Source organism: Dendrobates tinctorius, unplaced genomic scaffold, assembly GCF_039654945.1.
Source record: "Dendrobates tinctorius isolate UK_male_01 unplaced genomic scaffold, ASM3965494v1 ptg000138l, whole genome shotgun sequence".
NCBI classification, from domain to species: domain Eukaryota; kingdom Metazoa; phylum Chordata; class Amphibia; order Anura; family Dendrobatidae; genus Dendrobates; species Dendrobates tinctorius.
Genome location: NW_027361806.1, coordinates 970,001 through 990,614, shown reverse-complemented (window position 1 = coordinate 990,614; position 20,614 = coordinate 970,001). Strand labels below are relative to the sequence as shown.

The 20,614-nt window shown below is 41.6% G+C and overlaps 1 protein-coding gene across 1 annotated transcript in view; it reads right to left on the bottom strand.

Moving 5' to 3' along the window:
- Positions 1-232: 232 nt before the first annotated feature.
- TRABD2B (TraB domain containing 2B) overlaps positions 233-20,614 on the bottom strand; it is a 339,205-nt gene continuing 318,823 nt past the window's right edge. Inside the window, exon 7 of the mRNA XM_073544369.1 lies at positions 233-3,496. Coding sequence (XP_073400470.1) covers positions 3,283-3,496 — 214 coding nt within the window. The 3' untranslated portion in view covers positions 233-3,282. The remainder of the gene's footprint in view (positions 3,497-20,614) is intronic.

The window sequence follows — 20,614 nt, the reverse complement described above, 5'->3', positions numbered from 1 at the left end:
TATTATGCTGCTTTATATCGCACTATGCACTTTAGCAATTGATGCCTATTTGCATTTATTATGACGCCCTCCATGGCATTATGGTTGTATCATTGCCCGCTTGTACCTTATTACGCTAATTTTTAGCATCATTTTTTGATACAAATATTATTGTTACACTTAATGAAGACAATTTGCACTTTTTATGTAAGCTTGTCTTTTGATTATTGAATATTTGGAGTACATTGTTGTTAATGGGATCAAATAAACTCTCTGTCTTTTAGATGGTTTTCAATATATAGAGTATACATCTGTCCTTAAAGAAAGGAATTAAAACATCGCCTATAGGACTGATGTAAGAAATCATAAACTCATACCGACATCCACATAGATCCAGCGCAGGGCACTTTGTGCTCTGCGCAGGGTCAACAGTCAGAAATGTCACCATTCAACTATTATTTGAGCTTGAAATCACTTCACTGCTGCAGCCAATCACAGGCCACGGCAGTCCGGTAGCTGGTTGAACAACGATGTCTCGGCTTCCTGTCTTTGCGAAGACCACGGAGCGGCCATCACTGGATCCAGGTGGCTGCCGGTAGATGAGTTTTACAGAGTTTGTTATTTTCTAAAGATCCAGTCCCCCTGGCAAGGTTTTATTATTCCCATCTAATCCCTTTAGTTTTTCAAAATCTTTTCTAAAATTGTAGTCTTAACATTTGACACTAAATGACCTTTTACACAAACAGATGGTTTTCCATTAAAACGAGTGCCAATCAATAGGAAGTTAATCGATGCTCGTCTACTTTATTTCACATGATGCAATAATCGTAAGGGTGGATTTACTGCCAACAGAGATGTGCAAATCGATTCATAGGACTCAGGACTATTGGTCAAGTCTGGCCGCTGGACGGGAGGCTCACAAATCTCATGCCATCAAGGATTAACTGTGTGGCTTTGGATTAGTTGAGCTTTCGTGATGTCATCATTGCGTCATAGTTCGGAAACGATGTCGACACACCATGGCTAATCAAACACCAGGCCAAGGATTCCTGAAGGTAAGATACTCACGAGCCTCCAACCCAACAGCCAGAGACTACTGATTTGGCTGATGGACCAGAGTCCCACAAATTGATTCTCCCATCTTTAACTGCAATCAATAATGATTTTTACATTTACATGCGCTATACTTTAACTCCTTTTTTGTCAGAGCTTGCATTGAATGATCAGTGGGTGGAATAGCACTGAGTAGGACTCTGTTTATACCATTTGGAGCCACCTTTAGCACTCACTGTGGATTTGATGGAAAGAATATAACCTATGGGAGCCTCAAAGGAACCCAAACAATGTATCCCATTATAGACCAAGGACATAAGAAAAGCCACTGAACTTCTTTAGGCAGTCCGTGTTTGTTACTGTTTGGGTTTGGCACCCTGAACACAGGGTGCTTCTCAGTTTGTGACCTGCTCTGACCGGTTTTAAGATCAGTAGATGTGCCTTTTCTGAGGAGGCTGCGGTCTGATAATTTTAGGTTGGGGGTCCAATATCCATGGACCCTTACCAGCCCAAGAATACCAGTTCCCATCTGTCTACTTTAGCTTGGCTGGTTGTCAAAAATGGGGGGGACCCAACACCGATTTTTTAATTACTTACTTAAATAATAAAAAAAACAGCGTGGGTACTCCTCTATTCTTGATAACCAGCCATGCTAAAGTAAACAGATGAGAGTTGCAGCTGTCAGTTTTGCCTGGCTGGTTATCAAAAATACAGTGGAACCCATGTCATTTTTAAAATATATTTATTTATAGCGCAGGCGCCAGTTGATGAATACTCCCATCAGCTGATGCCTGCTCTCGCTGTTAGCAGCAACAGCAGATGTAGAATGATGGGAGTAGTAGTCCCATTGGCCGACGCCTGTGACCAGAGGTAAAGTTTTTACCTCCGGTCACAGCTGCGGGCTCATGCTGTCATCTGACAGTGTGGGAACTGCAGCTCTCTGACCAGCGGTTATCTTACCGCCGATAAGAGGCAGTGTTTGCCGCACTGTCATGCAGATGACATTGTGGCAAACAATGGCTGGGCCCTTCATTCGTGTGAACTAGGTCCGTGTTCAGGTTCAGGTACTGTTGTGGTAGCCGAATCAAACTTTTTTTTTTAACTGTTTGGCAGTACTCGCCAGACCTGAACATTCATGGGTTCGTCCATCACTAGTGACAACACATAATTCATTTTCTAATAAGCAACATATGAAAAAGAAGCGTACTTATAGTTAGTAGAGGGTAGCAGCCGCATCTAGGTCTAGGAGCACAAACTAAAGATGAGCGAAACTGCCGAAATTTTAATTCAGCTGATCGCTTGAATTTGGCATGGAAATACAATTGGTATGGAAGTTGATGCAAATTGAATGTTCCTTTTTATGTCCTGGGGTCACTCTCCTGACCCCAGATTAGAATAAGCGTAAGGTGTACAAGAAAAACAAATAATTCACTCCTGTACCTCTGCCATAGTCCATCGTCCACTCCTTCATTCCATTTGGTCTCTTCTTTACTTTTACTTCCATAGCGTCATTCCCTTTGGGCATCTTCACTTTGTTCTGGGGCTTCTGGAATAAAAGGCATCTGACATCATGGAACACTTTATTAGAGGCCTACTTGGCCACAGAAGCCCCAATGCAGAGGGAAAATGCCCGTACAGGACTTCACGTGCCAGAGAAAGGAAGAGAAAAAAGGATGATCAGGAGGACCAGACAGTGGTCTACAATGGTGGTGGGACAGGTGAGCATTCATTTTAATTTTAACCTCTTTCCTGGCACTCTAAAATTCAGCAAAATAGAAGATGGATGGATGGGTTTTTCTACTGAATTTGCACAAAGTGAATTGCAAAAAAATTTGGACTCATGAGAAATAAATTTGCTCATCTCTAGTCCAAATGGCACGTCAAGATTTTGAGTAGAAGTTGGAAGAGCTTGATACATGTCATTGGTGCCTAGGAACTTCAAGTTATTACCCAGGAAGATGCAATCACCACTAATGTTCTTGTACATTCCGAAGATACCTTGTCATGATCATGGCTCTTGCCCCCAAAATATAAGCCACCACTGTTTATAGGCACAAATGTGGTATAGGTAAGCAAAGTACATGGACAGAACACTTATTTTTGCTCCCTCTCCAAGAATACTCTTATTTTTTACTAAATTGCATTGATTTTTATTTTTCATTCATTTCTTCTTCTCAAAGAAAGTTCATCCAGGCAATCTCCAAAGCAGGATATTCCGGTGAGAGTTGTTGTGAGCAGATCCGTATACTGTCAGGATGCAGTTCTCATCCCTGAGGTCATGTATACAGTTAACAGAAGAGGCAGGATGATAGACAGAACCAGGCCATGCGTGGACGATGTGCTGCTCTGAACGTTCATTAGCTCCACATCCACATACTGGTCATCTTGGTCGGAAAGCCACATGAGAGAATCAGATGTTTCCTCTTCATTGATATTTCTTGTATTAGAAGGCAAAGTTGCTGTGCTGCAAACAAGGAGAAAAAAATGTTATTTTTTTGCTGGAAAGAATTAACAAAAATTAAAAACACAGAATACGTCGACTAAAATAACAAAATTATGCCAAATGCCTAACTTCATTAACATGTCAATCCAAAGATAGTTATCAAGTGACAGTACAGTACTTGCTAATCACCATTTAATTTCATGTTTACAAGGCCAGAATACAGTAGCTAAAGTTTTGGGTGCTTTGAAGGAATTTTCCAAACTTAAGAACTGGGTTCTACAACACTTCATTCATTGTCTATGGAACTGCCGGAGATAACTGAGCATTACTATCTCAGCAGTCGTACAATAAATGTGAGTTGTGGAACACATGAGCAGCCAAAGCTCCATTCAGATGGTGCAACTACAAACTCGGGATTGGAGAGGGTCCCAGTTTTTCACTAAGTTATCATTTATCCAGCTCCTCTGGTTAAAGTTGGCCAAACATAATATTGACAGCAGAATTAGCTATTTTTTGTGGAACCCACCAACCATCTATTGGTCAGGTTGATAAATTTATACATGTCCAATCATTTTATTCAGGGGATAAAAAGCACAGCAAGAACTAATGAGCTTTCAACCAACAGATATCTACAAAGTATGGCATGGGTAAGTTGGGAAGCAGGCATAACCTCTTATTGCAAACTATTGTGATGCTGAGTTACTACTCACGGACAAGAAATGAGACAAGGTACTCAGGAGGTCCGAGGTCAAATAACAAGAGGGCTTGTAGTACAGAGGGGCAAGACAAAAAGCGTGATCAAGTAACAATCCAGGGTCTAAATGCCAGGAGAGGACATAAAGATAAGGGGATAAGACAAATGGATAGTCAAATGCCAAGTCCGAGGTCAGAGCGCATCAAGAGCAAATGGAATAGTCACAACAAATCCTAGGTCTAGCAACAAGATCAGGGAACCAGACACAGAGAAAAACACATACATAACAGAGCAAAGCTACAGCTGACAATGCTCTGCTCAAAGTTAGCCTGCTAAATATCTAGCAAATAATCAAGGATAGGAGGAACCTGGAGGAACGTGCTCAGGCTAGGCCAGATTAAGCAACAGGGCTGTCAATCAAAATGCTGACAGGCCAGCACACCCCAGCATCAGATCGGATGACTGGACTGACACTCACAATACTAACAGTCCAGCACACTCCAGATCCTATTGGACAGCTGAACTGTCATTCACAGCATCCCTAGGCATCATGAAACCGTGACAGCTATCAATATTCCGGCCCAGTTGTTAGTGATGATTTTTACAGCACTGCGATCCTGGGTTTTAAGGCCCCATGCACATGAGATTGCTGTCGGCCAAATGATCATTCCACTGACAGCTGTTACACGACTCCTCCATACACAGGAATAGCCAAGCGTTCCTGCGTTCTCTATCATAATCTGGGCAATAAAAGCATCGGCCATTGGAAATTCAACAGGAAAATTCTGACATCATAGTAGAGACTGTTGGCTGTGTATGGGATTATTAAAGGGAATCTATCACCAGCTTTTTAGATACTGCATCTGAGTGCAGCTTGATGTCTGGTAAAGACCCTGATTCCAGTGATGTGTCACTTGCTGGGCTGCTTGTTGTAATTTTGATAAAATCTATATTTTATCTGTTGCAGATCTACCAGTTCTCTGAATGCTGAGCTCTGTATAACCCCACCCACACCACTGATTGGCCACTTTCTGTGTACACTGTGCATAGGCAGAAAGCAGTCAATCAGTGGTGGGGTCGGAGTTATACAGAGCTCATGAATATGGAGAACTGCCTGTCCGTAGTTTACTAGTCCTCTAGTGATAATCTGCTATTGATAAAACAGTGATTTTATCAAAACTACGGCAAGCAGCCCAGTAAGTGGCACATCGCTGGAATCAGAATGTCTACATCATGCTGCTCCCAAATTTGGTGAGTCTCTTTGGGAATAGGGACTAATCTCTGTGCAACGCTGCAGAATAATTTGGAGGTAAATAAAGAATAAGAAAAAATTAAATAATGTTAACATTTGTTAGAAAGTGTAGGTAACATAGACAGCGGAAGACAAGCTTAGGGCCTCTTTAAGAAAAGCATTCATGTAGATTCATGAAAAGAAATAATGGGTTTCGGGCCATAAATTAAGCAGCTTCTTATCCTGAAAGTTCGTGGCTATTTACATTGCAGGTCCTTGCTGAATAAAAAAACATGAGAACAATCGTTCTATACTATTATATATCATGTTTATGCAGTGATTCTTTTCTATTATGCTCAAGGTTTGTGTGTTTTTACCTACAAAGAGACACTTTTTACTAGAACAATCAACTTGTTACTACCCTTGAGCTAATAACCTTCCATACAGAACCTAACTGTGAATTACAAGGATGGAATAATACAAATAATACAAATAAATTATTATTATTATTCTTTATATCTGGCCTTCAAGGACAAAGACACGTCCCGCTGCATTTATTAAATAATACGTGGCTTGTAGAAAGGAATAAAAACTTCTGCTGTAAAATGGATAGGCGACAAAGTCTAAAGATGGCCGTAGATAGATGGAAATTAACATAAATACTGAATTACTTCATTAGTGGCTTTTAATTTGTGTAACAGCATCAACCATTTGACTTATGGTCAGAAGTGATTGACAACACTTTGATCAGCCAAATGTAGAGTATTAAAGGGTATTCCCATTTCCAGGATCCTATCCCATTATGTAGTAGCTCTAATAATCATAATATTAGCAAATACCTCTAATTAGAGATGTAGTATAGTTCTTCTGATTTGCTATGTCTCTTACAGGGCAGGGCATTGTAATAGTTTAGGTATCCATGGTTACAACCACTCATATAGTGACAGCCAGTTAGCTAGCTGTTATTGGTTGTAACCATGGATATATAACCTACTACAAAGCCCTGCACATGGGGTAAGAGACATAGCGAATCAGAAGAACTATACTACATTTCTAATTGGACATATTTTCTATTATTATTACACCTACTACATATTGGGATAGGATCTTGGAGATTGGAATACCTCTTTAATGCTAAAAAAGATTGTAGGGAGGCCCATGACCTCATACACATAACCATAGAAGTCCATGGCAATTCCACTGCAAGATCCATATTGATTTTGTTGCGGATTCACAGCAGATTTTGCAGCATCTACATTTTTCTACCGTTGCATTGTACAGACACGTTGTACTTGCCATCTCTTCCGGAATAATTGAAAGAGTCTAAATAACGCGATGCTTCTTGGACTTCCGGAAGAGTCAGCAAATCTTCTGAACGGTTCCAAAACCTTCTGGAAACCATCGATTGTCGTAGGTTTTTCACTCAGTGAGGCAGACATAGGGTGTAGAGAGGCAGGAACGAAGCATGGAGAGGCAAAGATCTGTATAGAAAAGGGGTGCAGCCAAAAATTCCACCCTTTAACAGTTGACAGGTATGGTATAACACTAGCCTTAAGGTACGCTGCACACTCTTGCATGATATTTGTGCGGTTTAAGCAGGCCTCCGGTTGTTCTTCGGGTGAAATGATCTTTTTCTATGATCGTTCTATGTAAGCGGGACCCGTGCTGCCGTGAACAATGGCAGCTTATGTGCACCCAACAATGTATTCCTGACCATTCAGTGCATAACTGAATCTTGGTCTGCCTGTGTAAACGAGCATTATAACGTCCGCCATTTGGGAAATACTTACCCATCGGAAGTCGATAAGCTCCGCAAATTCGGCTAATGCCAACGCACTCATACTTGCTATGTGTTTTCGGTGCCACCAATCCGCAGATACTTATAGTACAATACATGTGGATGGGGTTTTGAAGAACATGTAGCAAAAAAAACCCCAAACATGTAGAATGGAGGGTATTTTTAGAGATCCATTCATCCAAAAGAGGAAAAAAAGATTTATGGAGTGGATCCAACGGAGGCTCAATGTGTGATGTGAGAGCATGTAGCACTACTATCTTCTGTCTTCTGTTCCATACACCTTGGTGGCACATTCCCTGGTCAGATATCAGGGATAGTTGGTGACAGGCCTTGTGCAGACCATCAGGCCCAGTTGTCAGAGCTATTTGCTCCCAGATAGTTCTGTTATCTGGTGCTATGACTGTTTTGTGAGGCTCTCTGAGAAATCTTATCCAACTCTTGGTGGCGAGGTGTGAAGAAGAATGTTCAGTCTTCGTATTCCGCACCGGCTACAACGTCAGGGGAACGTACACAAGACGTGCGCACATTTCTGTTCGACAAGGTCAGACAGGGGGACGGAATATTAATTGCCCCTAAATGGTGTTGCCACATTGGTCTCCATGTACTTTATTACTGTAAGTCTACGTCTCGGGCTGGACTGAATAGGGAGTTCCTGTGCAAAGTGCCCGGTCTCAGGAACGAAACCTCACAAGTGTCGTTGTACCAAAGAAGAAGGGCTCTAATTCAATGGAGAGTTCTCTGGAACGCGGCGTGGTAGCGCTAGGAAAGTTCGGAGGGATATGCTGAGCAGTCCTGGCACAGAAACTAACATTAAAGTCTACGGATAAACGGATCCGGTAAGCAGCCATCCGATTTTGTTTCATTTGAAAAGGATCTACTTTTGGTTTACTGGATCAGTTTCAAACGGAAGAAAACAGACGGCTAATTAACGGATCCGTGTTCCATAGATTTCGATATTAAAAACAACGGGTCCAGTTGAAATCATATTTTTTTTTCAGCCAAATATAGTTGTGTGTGCATAACTGATTTTTGTGAACAGATTGCCGCTGGATTTGTTTTAATGGATGATTACAGGACATGTGAACATAGCCTTAGAATGGGGAGTACCCACTATACACCCCCAAACTTCTACCATGCATCTGCTGAGATGACCAAGTTGGTTTAATACAGATGCTTCAGATTGGGAGCTTTAGGGTCAAGTATTTAAAGGGAACCTTTGCATTTAAATTAATGGTTATTTTTAATAATAATTTATTATTATTAGTGCATCTGTGCTATTAAAAATCTATGGCTATTGAAAATTATTATTAATAATCATCATAATAATGATAATAATAAAAATGTAAAATACCTCTATTAGTGCATTTGCGCTATTGAAAATCTATTGCTATAAATATTATGAATAAAAATAATAATAATCATAATAATATACCCCTATTAGTGAATCTGCGCTACTATAAATCTATTGCTATTAAAAATTAATAATAATAATACTAATAAATAATAATAGTAATATACCCCTATTAGTGCATCTGTGATATTGAAAATCGGATAGTCCCTAGAAATTGGTTGTAAAAACAGCTACAGTATCTGTAAAATATAAAATTCCGAAATCAATATTGCTCTTTTTGCCAATCCCATTCTGAACATGGACAAAGTGATCATTCAAAAAACCGTCCCCTAGTAAACACCAACAGCCTGAATCTAATCAGTTTATCACATAAAGCTTCTACATAAATTCAGAAAATAATGGGATGCTGCATACAATCCATATGATGTGCGCGGCGGCAGAAGAACAAAGAGGCCGTAAGTAGTATTGTATGCACATTGAGTACACTCGGCTATAAAGTGCTGCAACTAAGCGCCCGATAGCACGACAAGTAGCAGATGTGCACTCATCAAAGGCCGTACAAAGCCATCGCAACTGTCAGTATATATATTACTCATACAATCAAATAAAAAATGAAACGCCAACAAAGACATGCCAGAAATAATTAGAAACATTTCTAGACTCTGTGCCTGGAGAGGGGCACTTCTAAAGCAAAATCTCCAGAAACTTCATGGATGGTCTCAAAAAAATTTAACCCTGATATCTGACGTTTAAAGGGAACCTGTCACAAATGCAGTGTGACCTATGGGCAGCAGGGGACAGAGGAGGACGAGCTGAGCAGACTGATACATATTTTGAGCTAAAAGGTTCAGTAGAACCTGTCTTTTTTTCCTCTGCCTATTTAAGAGTCCAGTGGGCGGTCCTACTATGTGATTGACAGCTATCTCTGTATTATTAGTCATACATGGAAGGATGGCAATTAGAGAAGGGAGAATCGTTTTGCAGGACCTCAGTCTATTGGACAAGTCAGGACTCTGTCACCACTAGAAGGGAAGCCTGCATCTCTGTTTATGTTCCGGCGTTCCTAGCTGCTCTTTTTATTAGCCAGGCTGACGTGACGTCGTTAATTGTGGTGTGACACACAAGAGCTGGGAATGCCGGGATGTAAAGGGATTTATAGGCCTTCGGTCCAGCGTTCACAGATTATTGACCTCACCAATGGACCATAGTCCTACAAATCAATTCTCTCATCTCTACTGGCAGTCATTCAGTAGGAGGGCCAAATGATAATTCAGATGTTGAGCATGCATGATGCCACTCCATTCAGCATCTGTGGAGTATAGCTTTTCACAGGTTCAATTTGGAAACAAAGAGGGGGAAGTCAGATGAATGTGGGGATCCTATAGGTGAATTGGTGCTAAATATTCTACTTGGGAATACTCCTTTCAAGTGTTGCCCAGCTTAAAAAATTTTGTGGCCATAGTGGTCATTGAGTTGTAGACCTGTAAAATAATCACAGCAGCTACACAGACTCCGAAGGTTCAGCGCTTCATCTACGCTGTTGCCTAAAACTTTGTTGAGAGGCTGCAGCATTGACGCCATGTCTACAATCATAGAACTCAGCGCTGATGCTAATGTAGACAGCCCGAGCCGCTGAGACCAGTGATTAGCGGCAGCACAAACTTAATGTCACCACTGCATCCTATCAACAAAGACCATAGCTGCAGTGGAGATTCAGCGCTGGATCTCCGGAAGGTGTGTAATAGCTGTGATGTTATTTTATTGGTTTGCAACCATTAGACATAGATACATTTACACTGGTCAGCCCCTTTACAGAAGTATTCCCAAAAAGAATATTTAATACCAATTCAAGTGTTAGTATCCCTGCAGTCGCCAAAACTCCCTGTCCCCCATTCCTCCCTCGCAGTTGGAGATAGAATGGACCTGTGAAAAGCTGTCTTCATTGATTCCATAGACGTTGAGTTGAGTGGCAACATCAATACTCAACCTCCGCATCATTTAGGCTCAGGCTATATGCGACTATGGTCGCAGAAAATTAAGGAAGACAATTCCTTTAACTCCAGGTAACTTTATTCTATTCATTCTTTCCCGAGATGCAGCACCTAATAGTCACCTCATCTGGTGGAACAAGGGATACGAGAAGCACTCGTTCGCCCAATTGATAGATGTCCTGTGGATATAACATGAATGTGTGTAAAACCATTCCAGTGCTATACCATTGTACCTACTCCTCAATGTCCTGTCCTCTAGAGTTCAGCGAATAGGTTAGGAATCGGTCGCCGAATCTGAATTTGCCATATTGGTACCCTATTCATGCCACATTTATGTTTGACGGTCGATTCCGAACATATTCGGTCATTTCTACTCCCCATGACGTTCGTCGAATATTGCAAATACAATATTCGCCACCGATTGTAATCGTAACCGAATTTTGAAAAATTTGATCACCTCTTCTCCATGTCCTTAGGCTTCTCATACTCATCTAGTTATTGGATTCATTATTCTAATTCTTTTTTCTTTTAATTCAATTCAATTTAAAATTGATAACATATATTTTTTCCCAACTTTCCATCATAAGTTACTTATTAATTTTCTACTGGAAATTTGAGTTTCTTCCTAATAAGTCAGAACCATAAATTTGACCGAACATTAGTTTGGAGATGAAGAGGAAATAAACACTTATGAATGGGGAAAGTTTTCTCTTTAATGAATTATTGCACATACCGACCTGTGAATAGTACATTTGTATGGTCCATTGTTCTTGCACTAAATTTACAAGGAACCAATTAAAGGTTATTAGTGGAGAAATGTATATAAAACTTAACAGTGCACGTCTCGCTCTTTACCAGAAAGTCTATCATGGCCGGATTTAGACTGTATTGGCTTTTGGGCTAGTTATCAGTTACCTTCCATTTAAATTTTTGCCGCCCAACGTCTTATGTTTAATTTTTCTCACCAAACCATCAATTTACTCACATTTTCGGGAAAAATAACTTTTACAAACAGGGTGGTCCACACCTTACAAATGCCTCACTACGTAACTTGTATGGTTCCCTGAATTAAAGGGTAATTTCTGTTGACTTGTAACTTCTCATACTGATCCGAATGCTGCATTCAATGGTCAATTCGAAGGACTACTAAGTTAAATTCTATTACATTTTAATTTGAGAATTGAACATTTAAAGGAAATATCTTCAAAAAGTAAGTGACTTGGGTTCTTGCTTCTATGAAAGTATAAATTCAATAGCCATCAAGTTTCTACAGCAGCATTCTCTGGTATCATACCATGTGATGGACCACCATAGCTACTCACCGGATGTTCTGTACCTCTACTGCTGACCTTATCAATTCAGTATGCAGTGGGATTCTTCAAAGAATCAATTTTAAAAATACTATAAAACATTGGGCACATTTGTAACAAAGAAGTGTAGCAAAGCCAGGTAAGCAAGGGTTAAATCCTGGCACTGCAGGTCTTAATTAGATGCACCTGACTTGATTTTGACTAAGAGCCAAGGTCTCTGTTCCCTCTCTCCCTCCCTCCCCCCCTCCCTCCCTACCTCTTTCTCTCTCACTCTCTCTGTCTCCCTCTCTCCTTCAGTTCTTCCCTCTCTCTCCACCTCCCTCTCTCCCTCCTTCCCTCCCTCCCTCTCTCGCTCCCTCAGTCCTTCCCTCCCACTCTCTCCTCCTCCATCTCTCTCTCCTTCTCTACCTCCCCCTCTTTCTCTCTGCCTCCCTCTCTCCCTCCTTCCCTCCCTCTCTCGCTCCCTCAGTCCTTCCCTCCCACTCTCTCCGCCTCCATCTCTCTCTCTCCTTCTCTACCTCCCCCTCTTTCTCTCCGCCTCCTTCTCTCCCTCCTTCCCTCCCTTCCTCTCTCTTTGTCTCCCTCTCTCGCTCCCTCAGTCCTTCTCTCACTCTCTCTCTGCCTCCATCTCTCCCTCCTTCCCTCTCTCCCTCTCTCTCTCTCTACGCCACCCTCTCTCCCTCAGTCCTTCCCTCCCACTCTCTCCGCCTCCATCTCTCTCTCCTTCTCTACCTCCCCCTCTTTCTCTCTGCCTCCTTCTCTCCCTCTTTCCCTCCCTTCCACTCTCCTTGTCTCCCTCTCTCGCTCCCTCAGTCCTTCTCTCACTCTCTCTCTCTGCCTCCATCTCTCCCTCCTTCCCTCTCTCCCTCTCACTCTCTACGCCACCCTCTCTCCTTCAGTTCTTCCCTCTCTCTCTGCCTCCCTCTCTCCCTCTCTCTCTTTGCCTCCCCAAACTCCTGAACTGTAAATCGTACTTTCAGGAGATGTCCATATTTGGAGTTCATCACTTTACAGTTCAGGTTCGCTCATCTCTACCTATGCCTGTTTCACCCAATCAACGCCTTTTCAAGGCATCGCAATGCTTTGAAAAAGCGTAAACTGCGTGAAACATTCGTAGGCTTTCTGCTTCTCATTTCATCTCATCTATATCTATATGCATCAAATAAAGCGAGTTTACTAATTCAAAGACCCAACTGGTGAGTGCCGTATCTATCTTCAGTTTGACTTGGAAACAAAAAAAAATCCTGGAATTTTAGTAAAAATTAAACTGCAAAATTTCTTGCTTTTACGAATCAATTTGCGACTCTACCCATTTAATCTACACGGCAGTGCAATTACAAAACTCGCTATGCGCTCAGCGTCCATATTCAAACCGTTTTCAGACGCCCCCACCTTCTTTTACCGGAATGCGTCAATTTCAGACAATTGGACTTTTTATGGTTAATTTACAGCCACCAGTCTAAAAGAAATATTTTTCACACCTATCTATTAAAGTTTAAAGCATCGAGAGGGCTAAAAGCAATGGCCAGCACAATTTATAGATCCTCATTTTAACTAGAGTTTGGAAATAGTAATAGGAATACATACACTATCCAAAAATCCAAAAGGACTATTAACTATCCCCGATGGCTACCTCAACCTTCTTTGTGGTAAATATCTGACAACAGTCCAGGAAAATATAATGGCAATGCCATGGGAATGGCAACTGAATATATTCTATAAAATATTAATACAAAAATCTCCAGGTTTGTGAGAGGGTTATGTATACCTCGGGATGAAAGAAAACACCGTTCAACAGTTACAGACCTGGACGTTCTGGTAGTGTTGCATAGCATTTCTTTAAATACTAGACGTGCCAAACCAAGTGTGGGGTTCTGGTCCGAGAAGTGAACTATGTGTGTCTCTGTATGTTGCATGCACACAAATACTCAGTCTATTCATTAGTAGTAGTAGCGGAAAACCTTTTATTGTCCTTCATGTTGTAACTGGGCTCTCCTTCTTCGGAAGGCGAAAAATTCCACCCCTTGCCTTAGCACTGTATCTAAATACCCTGAGAATGGCAGAGTGGTTTATTGTCTACCCTTACAACTCAGGGAAATGCTATCCCAATCCTCCTTCTAGATACTTCCTTTTTATTTTCATGACAAACATTCATTAAAAATATTGAAGAAGAGGATTAAAGGGAATCTGTCAGCAGGTTTTTGCTATTTAATTTGAGAACAGCAGTGTATATCGGCAAATACCCTGATTCCAGGTATATATCACTTATTAGGCTGTGTGCTGTAGTTTCAATAGAATCGGTGTTTTATTAACAGGACATTATCACTAGATGACTAGCTCTCATGTGCAAGCCAGTCAGGCTAATCTGTGTAACTCCACCCTTATCAGTGATTGGCTGGCTAACAATGTGCAATCAGGGGTGTGGGCGGGGTTATACAGAGATCAGCATTTGAGCACTGCTACAACTACAGCAGGGAAAGCAGGGATTCTGTCAAAACTGCAACAAGCAGCCCAGTAAGTGACACATCTCTGGAATCAGCAGAAAAAACGGAAAAAAAATAGCGCAACCAGGTCTTTTCCGATGGCCAGAAAAATGTACTGTGAATGGAAATGTCACCTGGTTCGGTTGTATAGCACCCAACAATTAAAAATAAAAAGAAAATGTCAGCTGCTGCAGCCCCACAGTATAGGTAACTAGTAAAGTCCCAAGTAGGAAAAAGAGGGTCCTCAGCGCTGCCGATGAAGATCCAAAGGAAGATGCCAGGAGACAGGATTGGTAGCGATGCGGTTAAATATCAACGCGTTTCTAAGTCATCGAACTTTTTAATCAGAACAAAACCACAACGCAGGCTGTCAGTCAGTGCCGGAAGCGAGACTCGGTGACTGAAACCCTACCGGTGTCAACCCTATAGCTGGCAGCTGAATGGTACCAGGAGGAATAAAGATAATTTCCTCCTGGCAGTGTGGCTCTCAGTGCTGGTGCTGTACAGTGTCAGAACACTGTTAACCTGCAGATTAACCTCATATCTGCCAGTTATATTACATGATAGGTTTCCTTTAATGAATCTAATTTCAATATATAGTACATCAACAGGCTGCACCTCACATTACCACCACTAGGTGGCCTCATATAGACACATATAGTATAAACATCTCCCGACAGAGTGTCGCAAAATCATGTTTTATTTTTCAAAGTTGGTCATCTTACGCCAATCTTCTTGAGATATGTCTGAGCCAGATGGAAAGGAAAAGAAGAACAGTGCATGACATACAATAGGAGAATTAATTAATAGATAATCTGAGTAGTAAGTGGTGCTAAATACATCTGCAGCATGCCCATTGGCTCTACAACGTCCGAGGACGACATTGAAGTAGCACATAAGGAGTCAGGAGCGAGAATTTAGCACTGAAAATTGGAAACGTCACAGCACTGTGTATTCTTCAGCTCTGCATTCACACGCATATTCCTATTTTAGTCTCTGTTGATTTTGTGTGCCTGCCTGATTGAGGTCAAATTTACTGCCCGTTCTAAGCTTAGCCTACGATTCCTGGCAGACTGCTTCAGCTTGGTTTTTCCATAGAAAAAAAAAAGATTTGAGGTTGCGTTGGTTCTAATAAAGACATAATAAAAATCGTTTCTCGCACCTTATAATACGTACATCAACTTAACGTCTGCACTTAAATCTTCGTGCCCCTGACTCTCATCTCACTGCAAATTAACTTTCCATATGGAGGGACCTGTTATTATCATGGAAGAATCAAAGTGGAAAAGTCAAAGTACTGTTAACAAACTGGAAATGTGTGACCAGACCACTGCTCCGTTCACTTTAATGGGTCCATGAGAGTATTAATGCACACGGGCGCTGACTCCATTCACTGTGTATGGGAGCGGTGATCACATATGAGCACAGCCACACTTCTAACTTATCCTGTGGATTGTCAATAAATCATGATATGGGGCAACCCCTTTAAGTATATGGCTTTTGTTCAGAGTCTGTATGTAACATCTAATATATAATTGCCAATCGACTCTGTCACAGCTTCCGGCGATTGTGTCGCTATCCCACAATCCACAGCGGCCGCCTTCCGGCCAGGGTGGATTGTGGGATAGTGACACAATCGCCGGACACTAGCGCCGCTGATCTCCCAACGGTAGCCGCGGCTCATCTCCCACCTCAGGGAGGTCAGCGGCGACGCCGCCGGGAGATGAGCGGCGCCAGCATCGGATCTATGCCGACCACCATATTGGAACACTCAAGTTATGGGTATTCCGATATGGAGGCCGGGATTCATATCCCCACCAAGCCGCGCGGCACTGCTCATTAGCTGATGCACCCGCCGGCTGAGGCTTGATGGGGGATTCAAATCTCATGTGGTACCGCTCATTGGCTCAGCTGGCGGGGGATTTGATTCCCACACCGCTCATTGGCTTAGAGCCAGGGGCACTCAACCAATGAGCGGTTCCGCGCGGCTTGGCAGGGGATATGAATCCCGGCCGCCATATCGGAATACCCATAACTTGGGTGTTCCAATATGGCGGTCGGCGTAGTTCTGATGCGAGCAGCCAGGAGATGAGCGGCTGATGCAGCTCATCTCCCGGCTGCATCGCCACTGACCTCCTTGTGGCGAAATATGAGCCGCACTCCCGATACAATAGCATCGGGCCTATTTCTAGTAGTATAATAATTGCTTTCTAGTATAGTCTTTACAACAGGTACCATGTAGTACCCCGATACTGGATAAACTAAATCTCCCAAAATGCAGTACAAAACTAAACTGACCTTTTAGGGGTGTGTTTGCCAACATGTTGTCGACCGCTCCATACTCAATGTCATAATATATTTTAAGTAAGTTATTCCATATTTTCTGCAGATTTTAGTAGGGCTGAGCAAAAAGATCAGCAGAATCCTGGTTCAGCGGCCACATCGGCACACTGTGGCCGTCGGACCAGAGCCTTGGAAACCTCCACCAACATCCTTAGATCCCAATGGTTCTTCTAAATAATAGACCCAGCTTGACGACATTGTTGCGGCATGGCACATGCAAGACATTTACCAGGCCTACTAATCAAAAGAGATATCTGTTATCTCAGCAGGTAAGAAGAGGTTCCATCGGCCATGGACTACCAACTTGGCTCGACCAGGGTCCGGAGAATCTTCTTCATCAACTCTAGATTTTAGCCATGTATACTGATGTAATAACTGATTAAATAGACAACAAGAGGAGTACTGGCTTTCACCGAAGAGAGCCTACTAGTTAAAGTAGCAAAGAATAACTAGTAAAACCAAGTACAGGTGCCCGGTGCTCTCTTGGTGTTTAGGTGCACCTTTCCACCTATTTGTTTTCCCACTATCTCCACACCCCTCTTCCTTGGTTAACAGCTCTGGCTTTATAGAACAAAAGAAGGGTGGAGAAGGAAAAAAAACAAATAGGTGGGAAGGTGTACTTAAATGTTTGGCCACGCCATGGAGTACCATGCAACTATACTTTGTTTTAACAGTCAGTCTGTGCTGATAGACTCTTTTTAAAAAATAGTTGAATACAATGGTGGTGCAGGGAGCCATTAGGTCCCTGCTCCACCATTCAGCCAAGTCATGTCTGAAGCCCCCGAGGCTCAGTGCTGAAAGCACAATGATATTACTAGAAGGTGCCTTACTTACGGACAATAACTCCATGAGAAATATCAGAAAATAAGTTCTCCTCCAGAAGAATTCCCACATTAGCCACACCAGACACTTTTCTGTAGACCTCATTTCAGGTTTCTTGCTCCTTCTCGGTAACATGAACCTTCTCAGTACTGAATGATGGTCAAGAATTGCCAAAAAACTCAACAGATTAGTGCCTGAATTTGCTAATATATCATAAATGTTTTTCCCTTCTAGAGAAGAGCTGATTTGTAAAGCTGAAAGTGAAAAATAGCATAAATATCAGAGGAGGAACCTGCACTTATAATAATGAAATAATAATTTAGATATAATTTACACCAAGGTTCAACACCTAAAAAGCCTTTTAGACAAATCGTATTAAATGGTCTTGTTAATGTGTCAAATGGACTTAACGACATATTGATAAATTATTGTTTTTACTACAAAAAATTCTTGCTCACACCCTAATCCGAGTGTAATCACTTAAAGATGTCTCTCCATCCTGGATAAGATGCGCAATTATGTTTATACTTGTCCTCTGGGATGTGAACGATGTCATACTAACGAGAACCCTGGACACTGTTATATGCCAAACAAAGGCAATTCATATTACATAGCTAAAAGCAAAGCTGATTCGCCAAGACAAATCATTTGGGTGGTCTTGGGTCGGATTCAAAACAAGATTACGAGCAAAGTGTCTTCTCTATAACAAACGCTCGACATTCCTCAAACATCCTAGAGCGATGGATTTACAAGGAGACTGTGCTGAGCCGTTGCAACGTTTTATATCAACAGTATCCAGATCAAATGAGGAACTATTCCATTATACAAGCACCAAAAAGCGAAAATAAGCACAGCTCTAAATACTGCATGGAAAGTAAGAAAAAAAAATGTGTTAAAGGCAAAGTATCTAAAAAAAAACAAATAAATATTTGGTACAAATTGCATCATCTTCATTTAAAGGGAATCTGTCAGCAGGTTTTTCCACTTAATCTGAGAACAGTATATTGCAGAGACAAAGACACTGATTTCAACGATGTGTCACTCACTGGGTTGCGTGCTGTAGTTTTGATAAAATCACAGCAGGAGTTTATCACTAGAAAACTAGTGAACCTGCTGTCATATAGTCCTCCATATTTATGAGCTCTGTATAACCCCGCCCACATCCCGGAATGGCAGATCTTTACCTATCTATGCATAGTGTACACATAAAGCAACCTATCAGTGGTGTGGGCGGGGTCATACAGAGCTCAATATTCAGAGAACTTGTAGAACTGCAGCAGATAAAACTGTGATTGTATAGAAACTGCAGCAAGCAGCCTAGTAAGTGATACATCTCTGGAATCAGAGTCTCTGTCTCTACATCATTCTGATCTCAGATGGAGCAGCAAAAAACTGGTGACATATTCACTTTAAGGAACTTTTTTACTAACTATGATTCAAGTCGTGAATCCATTTGGTCTCCTGTCTGGTCCAAAGTAAATGGGGATATAATTGCGTAAGAAATGACCACAAACTCAGATCACAAGTTCCAAAATTTTTTCTTTAGGAAGGGTATTTTAGAACTGGGCTCTCACTTCGGTCCTTGAACATATGGAAAAACTAATGAGAATTGGCAGAATAGAACTTTAAACTGTGGAAGTGCAGGTTGGGGTTAGCATTAAACCACCTGATATGACCTTCTTTTGATTTAGCTATGAGGTCTATAAAACACTACATAGCCAAGCTGATAATATGGGATGACGACAGGTTGGCAGAATTGGGCATTAGCACAGGTCAGGGTTAGTATTTAGGAAATTGGGGTGTCCTTATTTTGATTTTGCTAGTTGATCCCAGCTCACCTTTTTTAAAAAAATATGATATTAAGGAGAGGATAAATTATTTTAAGACATATAAATTACTGCTTTATGTTAGTAAATTCTATTGGCAGACACTGATCGGTCATAACATTGTGGAGTTTGCACACAGCTTTGGCCCATTGAGACATAGACTCCTCTATAATTCTGAAGGTGTCTTGTGTTAAGTGGGACCAAGATGATAGCAGAAGATCCTTTAAGTCTCGAAAAACATCTCCCAATGCTGTTCGATTGGATGCAGATTTGAGGAACTTGGACAAAAGTCATCATCTTAGGCCAGAGTCACACTATTGTAGAATACGGACGCGTGCTATGCGATAAAACATCGAATAGCACTCGGCCCAGTGTTAAATCTATGGGGCAGCTCACATCACCGTTTATTTTCTCTGCCGTATTCGGCGTGCGAGTAAAATCGCAGCAGGCTGCAATTGTCACCGAGACTCAGCGGAGACTTGCCAATGCAAGCCTATCGGTGGAAGAAAAAAATCGAACATCACTTGGACCATGTGAGTGCTGTCTAATTTTTACGCACCGGTGTCCTTTGAAAAGCCAGCAATTCATGTGCTGCGTACAGTAAAATCACAGAGTGACAGGATAGAATAGAATAGATAGAATAGATATATACACATAGAATGCATAGATATATAGATGTCAGTTACACACACATTTATATGTATATAAATTACGTAGATAGGTAAATAGAAGAAAAGCTGGCAATTCAGCAGCCACGTAGTGTAATATCACAGCAGGAGCCAACAGGATAGAAGAGATGGATTAGATACAGTAAATACAAATAGAATAGGTAGATATACAGATGTCTTTGACAAATACAATTAGTACAGTGTGTGTGTCGCTTACTGTACATGTATTTAATTAATAAAAGATTATTTTTCGGAAAAAATGGCATGGGCTCCCGCAGAATTTTGGTAACCAGCAGAGGGAAAGCCGACGGCTGGGGGACAATGTTTATAGCCTGGGAAGTGGGTAATACCCATGAAGCTTCCCAGGCTATTAATATCAGCTCACAACCATATGCTTAGCCTTTACTTGCTATTTAAATGGGGGACCCTAAAAAGTGACATAGGGTCCCCCTATCATTAACAACCAGCAAAGGCTTTGCAGACAGATGCAGGCTGATATTAATAGCCTAGGAAGGGGCCATGGATACTGCACTCCTACCCAAGGCTAAAAACATCAGCTCTCAGCCTCCCCAGAAAAGTCACATCTATAAGATGTTCCTATTCTGGCATTAACCTCACTCTT